The 9122-nt window shown below is 33.8% G+C and overlaps 1 protein-coding gene across 1 annotated transcript; it reads right to left on the bottom strand.

Annotated features, from left to right (window-relative positions):
- Positions 1–4481: 4481 nt before the first annotated feature.
- LOC124928884 lies at positions 4482–7862 on the bottom strand. Its single transcript, XM_047469136.1, has 5 exons — positions 7439–7862; positions 6399–7362; positions 6177–6303; positions 5757–5864; positions 4482–4604 (listed from the first exon to the last, which is right to left on the bottom strand). Exons 1-5 carry the CDS (start codon positions 7860–7862, stop codon positions 4482–4484), a joined length of 1746 nt encoding a protein of 581 aa, XP_047325092.1.
- Positions 7863–9122: the final 1260 nt, after the last annotated feature.

Below are 9122 nucleotides of genomic sequence, written 5' to 3'. Positions count from 1 at the left end.
GAGCTCGAGCTCGAGTAGACCTCTACTCGAGCTCGACTCGACTCGTTTTCAGCCCTACTGTCAAATATATATAATAAAATATAATTTCTCTTTAATTATTTAACTTTTGGCTTATAATTTGAATTATTCTTTTCAAATTAATAATAAAACTTTTCATCTTCTTTATTGATTTCTAAAAATTAATTATAAATATACTTACAAACAAAAAGTAACTATCATCTGATTAATTAGATAAAAACAATAAGCTCGATGCATCATAATTATATATACAAATATAATTAAAATATTTGAATTGTAAAATATATATATATATAATGTGTTCATATATATAACATATAGTTTAATTCAGGTTGCTTTTGTTCATCTTCCTCATGCTTTAACAAATATTCTTTAACAAATTCTTTTCGATATTTGATATTTTTCTTTATAACATATGCATCACAAGTTATTATCATTTCTAAACCCATCATCAAATCTATTCCTTTTCAGTTCTACCTTAATTAGATCAAGAACATATAATATAATGAATGTTTATTCATATTCTTAAAGAAAAAAAAATTATAAACTTAAATCTCAATAAATAAATCGACATAAAGAGAGCTCTGATACCACATGTTAGAATCTTTAATCTAAATCTCTATATAGATAAATTGAGATAAACTATAATTGAGGAAACATACCTAGATCTTGAATGAATAACGGTCCATTAAGTCGTTCTTCGTTATTCTATTTTTCTTGATCTTCTCTAGATCTTGGATCTTCTTGTTCTGAATCTGGACCTGTATCGGAATGTGAATCTTCTTGTTCTATATCTGGACCTAAATTGAAATGTCTGATGTGTGTGGGGTTTAAGTCTTCCAACCCTATATTTATAGCCTCATGAGTGTTCCTTTTGTCTGATGAGAGAAACAAATTGGTAGGCTATCTATATGGGTTGGGGACCTAGCCCTAATATACACATTTATTATTAGTTATTATTAGGCCCATCAACTAAATAATAAATGGTATTTATGCTTCTACACAAATATGTCCCCATATTTATTATAGATGTCTAAATAAGTCCAGAACTTTTATACTTTAATAGATCACTTTAATTGGGCTTTAATCTTTATTATGATAACAACTAATATACAATTATTTTATAATATATGTACCCAAATATTGGAAATAATTCCAACACATACAACAATCTCCGCTCTCACACAACTTTCAACAAGTTATTATCGATCTAACACTTCTATGTTCATTGACATTTCCCAAAGCACATATTGACATTATCTCAGATTGAATAACCTAACAAAAGATTAATAAAAGAAGAAAATTATTAAAAGTTTTTTATTGAAAAATTTAATCTACTGCAAAGAAATTGTAGTTATTGTAGCTTTAAATTTTCACAAATGTTTTAAGAAGATCCCACTATTGTGTTGAACCCGAAAACAAACCCGAAAACAATGTATAATTTTTGTAAATATCCAAAAAAATCTTTTGCTTGGTCACAAGATTTGGCAATATCACATATAACAAAGTTAAAACTATGACATCCACACTTAATATAAAATGCTCTAGGATTTACATTAAATAACATTTTTTGTACACTTTGACGTTTATCTTTCATATTAGAGCCATTTTCATAACATTATCCTATTATATCATCAATGTTGAGGTGAAGTTCAATCAAAACATCTTTTAGTCGTTTGAAAATTTCAAGACCCGACGTGTCTTCAACATTTATAAACCCAAGAAAGAACTCATGCACATTGACAATAATATCATCAATATCCACACATCTTATAACAATATAACAATAGTCATTTATTCTTGATGACTTATATCTAGGATACAGTCTAAGATAATAATAAAATATTTAGCTTTTGAAATTTTTTTAAGGATTTTTTATTTTATCTCTTTTGCCAACAAACTTATCAATTCATTTTGAATTTTGTGGCTAAGACAATGATAGTGATTTTTTTTTTATCTACCATTAGTTGAAGGTGTTCTTTCATAGTAGAATCAAATTCCGCAAGAAATTCAATAAGTTGATTAAAAAAAAAGTCCATTATTTTTCACATAAATCTTCTCACTAGACCCACGAAAAAACAAATTATTTCGTGAAAGAATATTACACTTTCAATTATTCGAGTTAGTATCAACTTTCAACGATTTCTCTTTTTGTTGATTAGTTATTCCCTCCTCTTGTCAATTGTAGTATTTTGTTGTGGACTTTTTTTCAACTCATTACATCTTAGTACATTAAGGATGTGTTATGAATTACTATAATGGTCTTTAATCTTAGATAAATGTTGCTCAAATCAATATTTCCATCTTTGGCCAAACTACTTGTCATAGTATATGCTTAAATAGTTTGCAATAAAAACAAAAGACCTTATTCAACTCATTTGAATAAACAAGTCATTTCCTTTCTTGTTTCTCACCGCTGAGAATAATAGAAACGTAAAAATTAGAGGAAAAACGCCTCTCACTTATATTATCTTTAGGAAACTTATCTTTTAAAATATTAATAAGACCTCATTGAACTAATATTATCACATTTATAAAGCAAACTCCTCACAATCCTGGATCATAGTTAACATCAACATACTTTTCAAATTCAAACATAGGTGTAAAATTTTCATTAACACATCTATCCCCAATATAAAATTCATAGTCATGGGTTGTTCAAGTATCTCATCTTCAACCCTATCATGTTCTTCATTATCCACTTCATCCTCAAGATTACTAATAGCCTGTTCTAATACTTTATCTCTTACTCTTACACTATAAATTTTTTTATTTCCATCTTGACTCAAAAGTAGATAACTTTGTTTTTTTTTGCATTGAACAATTTAGAAATTGAACCCACTAATGATTTTGTCATTGCCTCGTGTCATTTTCTTGATATTTCTTTTATAAGAACACGACTCGTATTTTTGAAACCTTATTCGATCTTTATCATTTATACTCTTCTTCTTCATTTAAACCTAAAATATTTAAAATAATTTATAAATTCTAAAGTTAATAATAAATTAATGCATTAAATAAGATTATTCTACTAGATCTAAACTTCAAAAAAGGAAAAAAAAATTGGTGATAAGGTCGGGTGATATGTTTTTCGTAATTTTAAAGCCTAATATTATAATATTGGTGATATATAGTAAGATGTCTCTAAAATAATAAAATTATATAAGGATAGATATTTTAAAGTGGTAAAAGATTAGAAAGATAACAATAAGAATAAGAAAAAGAAAAAATTAAATAAATAAGTGCGTCAATAACATAATTATCTCAAATATGATTTTTTTTAACTTTGTAAACTTTAAAGTTGATAGAAGAGAGAAGTTATAAGATATAAAAGATGTGATTTAGGGTTAAAAAATTAGAAACTTATAATAGAAATGGAAAATATAATATAAAATGAGATAAAAAAAGAGATAAAAATGTTATATATATTGTATAATATATATTTAATATGAAAAAAAAAGATTAATAATATAATATATAATTAATAATATTATTATATATTGAAAAATTAGGGGCCAAGGTGGGTAGTTATGCAACTGACTCGGTCTTTCCACTAACTATCCATGCAACACTACTTACGATTTACGTGAGAATGAGTAACTAGTCAGTCTTACTTGAATCAACACTCGATGTTTGCAACACTCGGTGTTTGCTTTAATGGACAAAAGAACTCTAGAGAGAGAAAATAAACTTTTAGAAATATTAGTATTATATTACTTGAATACTTAATAATTATAAAGTAATACCTTTAAAATATTTTAGAACTTATTCAAACTACCACATTATTCACACACTAACAAACTACCATATTAATGGCACACTAACCAACTACCACATTAATGACACAATAATAAATTACCACATTAATGACACACTAATCTAGGGCATGCATTCACATTATCCTAAGCCACCATCCTTACTATATTTCTATAATATTCCTTGGATTGATCCTACTTAGACAATTGAGCCTCCTTTTGGGCTAGAAAGATTAGGGAACCGTGACATTCTCCCCCACTCATTTCGGCGACATCCTCGTTGCGTCCTCCTTTTAGGTTTGGATGATGTCTTTGAAGTTTCATAACACTAATTCGTGTTTCCAACTATACTCGTCTTCCAGTAATCCCTTCCACTTCAAAAAATATTCGTCATAACTTGGATGGGAATCCCTTCTCGGTATGACTCGATGTGCTAATATCTCTTCAACTTCTTTCTTAGGTATAATTGTGATTGTCGTGAGAACTCTATTTTATTCGTCTCTACTTGGATATTATTTATCTTCATGATAAGTCTTTTATAAACTCACGTGAAATATGGGGTGCATCACCAAATGTGATGGAATCTTCAAGCGATAAGCTAGCTTTCCAACTTGTTTCTCCACAATGAAAGGACATTCATATCGTCTCACAATCCCCTTGTGAACCTTGGAAAATCGTCCCTTGATGGAGGAGGAGTTTTACCATCACTCAGTCTCCTTCTTCAAACTCCAACTGTCTTCTCTTTTTGTCCGCACATTTCTTCATTCTTTTGGAAACCTTGGCAAATTCACACTTCTCTTTCTTGACGAACAATTCATTTTCCCTTAATATCTGGAAAATTTGTTATAGGTGTTGAAGATAATCCTCCAACATTTTGTTGTATAACACTATATCGTCCAGGTACCCCACAACAAACTTGTCTAAGAAGGGTTAGAAACCCGATTCATCAAGGTACAAAATGTAGCAAGAGCGTTTGTTAAGCCAAAAGGCATGACTAAGAACTCGAAAGAGACTTACTTCGTAACACAAGAAGTCTTGGGCTTGTCTCCCTATGATATTCTTATTTGGTAGTAACATGACCGTAGATCCAACTTTGTGAACCACTTTGCATCAACAAGTTGGTCGAACAAGTCAACAGTTAGAGGGATGGGGTACTTGTTCTTTATCGTCAACTTTTTGAGCGACCGGTAATCAATACACATTCAGAGCGATCCATCATGCTTCTTTTGAAAAAGCATTGGTGATCCATAAGGTGCTTTAGACGCTTGATGTAGCCTACGTCCAATAACTCTTTCAGTTGCCTCCTTATATCCTCTAATTTGAGAGGTGCCATACAATAAGGGACCATCGTTAGTGGTTTAATACCTTCGAAAAACTCTATTATGTGTTCCACCTCTCTCTTCAGAAGGAGCTTCTTCGATAATTAAGCGGGCATTACATCCTGAAATTTCTCTAGGACATTCGTGACTTCTGGAAGTGTCTTCTCTTGGGACGCAGTTTTCTCATCTTCTTTCAAGGTAACAAGGAATGTTAGGCGGGCCTTCTTCACACATTTTAAGAGTTACGGGGCAAAGAGTTGTCTAACTTCTATCTTGTCCTTCCTTATTAAAGGTATCATGCAAGTATTGTCTTGTTTTAGGATACACATAGTATTGGCAAAAGGGAGTGGGAAGGCATTTACCTTGTCAAGGAACTCCATGCCGAGGACCATTTTGTAGTCATCCATGTAAATGATGGAAAACTCTAGAAAGCTAGTCCACTCCCCCAAGTTGACCTTTACCTAGGAAGCACGGATACGTGTGCGTGAGTACGGGTGCGCAGTGCGGGGATACGCCGATTCGGCAAAATTTAAAAAACAAGGATTCGGGTGCGGGGATACGTCATATAAAATATAATTATATAATTATATAAATTATAAGTACACAAAGTTACAATCTGACTTCCATATTGCCAACAGTCTTAATCATCTTGTAAAAACATTACTTCAAACTCCGGCTCATCTAGTAAAAGGCTAGATATTTCAAGTTCTTCAGCACCATCAAGCGGATCAAATCGGTCACCTCCTACATCCCACAACCTTGATTGCCCTTGCTTGTAATGTTAATTCGTTCTTGAAACAAGCCTAAGATTGTTGTGCACAAAAACTAAATCTTCCGCTCGTTTTGGTAGTATCTTATTCCTTCGAATTGAGTGAATAAAGGAATATGTGCTCCAATTTCGCTCACAACAACAAGAAGAACAAGGTTGGCATAATAGTTTCAAAACTATTTTTTGGAGATTTGGTGCTGAAGCTCCACGAATAATCCACCACATTCGTGATTCCATAATGCCTCTTTCTTCCACGGAATCGGGACAACCAAAAATATCCATTTGCCCCGAAAAGAGAGCAAATTCAATATTTACCGCTGTTATTGCTTCACTTGATGGAAAGTATCGTTTGAGGCACTTATTTCTTTCTTCCGATAGCTTAATATCAAGATGAGGAGGAGTACGATTCGGAGCGGCACTAAGCCATGTGTCACTATAATACCTAAACAAAAACAAGTAAATAAATTAAATTAAAGCTCAAAGATGACAAAAATGATCTTAAGAAGTATGGTATTATATTATAAAATAAAAGTTCACCTCGAATTTAGTGAATGAGCCATGAAATGAAGCGGTGAAGAGCTTTTAGTCCATCTATCTGTTAGTATTGCATAGACTACATCATAAAATTCAGAACCCTTCGTGAGCTCTTTCTCTTCATGCCTATATATGATATTTTTTATCTTCTCTATCATATCGTCCCACATATCATATATCAAATGAAGTGAAGGTCTATCGGTATCCGCAAAACGAAGCATATCATAAATAGGAGTAGTGAATTCTATAATATAATCAAGTTTATCCCACCATAAATCATCAAGCACCGTTCTCCTAATAGTTTGAGCTTTCGAGGGATCACATTCTCGGTAAGTACTCCACTCATTACAAAGAACCATTGATTCAAGTGCTCGTTTCACTAATTTAAATCTTTTGAGCATGACAAGTATCGAAGCAAATCTCGTTTGAGCAATAGAAATAAGTTTTAAAGGAGCAAATTGATTAAACATTGTTAAAACCATATTATGATTAAGAATATAATTCTTAATCATTAGTACTTTGTCTCCAACATCTGTAATCCAGTGACACTCAACATATACATCCTCATTAGACTCGATATTCTTAGCAGCACATATATTCTTCAAAGCCAAATTAAGTGTGTGCACAACACATGGAGTCCAAAATATGTGAGAATGCATAGTCTCAATGAGCATACCTACTGCCTTGCAAACGGGTGCATTGTCCGTGATAACTTGAACTACATTTTGTGGTCCTACTTGCATTATAACTTCTTTAATTAAGCTGGATATATAGAACTTGTCTTTGTATTCACCCTCACAGTTCACTGCCTTCAAAAACATAGGGCCACTCTCAGTAACAACCATGAAATTAATCAACGGTCTTCTTTGATTGTCCGTCCAACCATCTGATACTATGGTCACCCCTTTCTCTTTCCAAGTCGTCTTGATTAGTTCCAATAATCTTTCAATATGTGCCCTCTCCTTTTCTAATAACGTAGTTCATAGTGCATTAGAACAAGGAGGAACATAGCTCGGAATGTTGTTGTTGGCAGAAGTGTATACGACTTGATGTAGTGGGGATTTCTAGCAAAATGGAAAGGTAACCCCCTGAATAAAATGCTCTTGCAATTTCGCCATCCACTTGTGCTCTCACCTCCTGATTAAAAGCTTTATTTATAGGACTGTTCTTGTCAACTGCTCTTCTTTTGGAACCTTGTTTTGGCAGCATTTCAGCTCCTCCCCAGGCAAAACCTGATGAAGCATAACTCAATGGTGGGAGTGGAATCACAACCTGCCTTTTTCTTTCTTCTGCATTTGCCATCTCCCTTCGAAGTTGCAACAAAATATCAGTAGTGACTCTGGGACACACTGAAACTCCTTCTCCCTTGATCTGCAACAGGTGTGCTTTAACCCTTGAATACGAACCCGTAAATTCCAGATTACAGAAGTTGCATTTAATTTTCGTATTTCCACCTCTCTCTTTCATTTTCACTAATTTTGTCACATGTTTCCACAGCGGGTCCTTATCTACTAAATTTTATTGACTTGGAGTGGCTGTCGTACTTGAAGCTGAGTTAGAGGAAGTCATTGATTCCATCTGCTATAATCTCTCTCTCTCTCACACAGAAGAAGAAGAAATAACCTGATAGTGGAAGAATGGTAGTGGAAGACAGGCAGCCGAGAGAGAAGCACCGTAGAGATTAGATTTTTTAATTTGGGGGCTAGGGGCTCATAGTCATATTTAATATTTTGGGGGTTTTTTAATTTAGGGTTTTTTTAATATTTTGGAACTCATATTTAATGAATATGCCATTCCCGCACCCCCCCGCACCCCTCACCATCGATTCTGGGATACGCCATGTGGCGCACCCCGTACGCACTCCCAGCCACACCCCCGTATCCCCGAAGCACCCGGTGCGCAGTGCGCTACTGAAACGAAGCACCTATGCTTCCTAGACCTTTACATTACGAGCAACTCCATAAGTTTCACTTGATACCAAGTTGACTGCTTTAAGTCATCCTTGCTCTTTAGTGTAACTGATTCCCAGTCTTCTCGCCTCTTGTGCCTCTAAAAAGTTGTTATTGTCTCCTATGTCCAACAAATCTTTAACCATGTGGTTTCCCACTTTTGTTTCCACGAATAATCGTGCTTTCTTCGTGGAATTTTGTTCCTCAACCATCGTTTTAATGGAACTAAGGAGGTGTAATGACCCCAATTGAGCCTCTTCATGAATGTGTTCTTACTCCTCCATCAATGCGAATAGTTTGTTCTTCGTAGGCACTCTCTTATTTTGTGTGGCCCCTTGTAAAAGAAACACTTTATCTGAGGTCCTTCTACTTTTCTCGTTTTGATATCCTCCTTCATTGGATTTGATCAACTTAAATGAGTCTTCCTTGTTGTAGAAACGGTCTCTACCACTCTTCCCCTTGTCACTCCTATTTGGGTCAACTTTAGTTTGTCTGCCTTTTGATTTAATAAGAGATTCAGCCACGAAAAAAGCGGTGTTTAAATCTTGAACACCACACCGTTTCAACTCTAGTTTTGCCCACATTTATAGACCGTCAGTGAAGGTGAACATGATTCTTTGTCCGAGTAGTTATGGATCTGAAGGAGAGTAGCAATGAACTCCTCGGCATACTCATTGATGCTCCCTCTATGTGAGAGTCGCCGCAACTTGGTCATTGCTTCCTGAATGACATTTTTGGGATATAACTACTTATTGAGTTTCTCCTTAAACTCTCCCCA

Source organism: Impatiens glandulifera, chromosome 1 (assembly GCF_907164915.1).
Source record: "Impatiens glandulifera chromosome 1, dImpGla2.1, whole genome shotgun sequence".
Lineage (NCBI taxonomy): Eukaryota > Viridiplantae > Streptophyta > Magnoliopsida > Ericales > Balsaminaceae > Impatiens > Impatiens glandulifera.
Note: the sequence above shows the minus strand (reverse complement) of the source record. Positions and strands in the feature narration are given on the sequence as shown.

Bases quoted from the DNA above. Each gene is read 5' to 3' on its own strand.
- LOC124928884 (XM_047469136.1), bottom strand. From the start codon at position 7,862: ATGAAAGAGAGAGGTGGAAATACGAAAATTAAATGCAACTTCTGTAAT. The intron at 5,865-6,176 runs GTAAATATTGAA...TAACATTACAAG, and splicing joins CAAGTGAAGCAATAACAGCG to CAAGGGCAATCAAGGTTGTG. The intron at 4,605-5,756 runs GTAATGTTTTTA...CAAATTTTCCAG, and splicing joins TAGATGAGCCGGAGTTTGAA to ATATTAAGGGAAAATGAATT.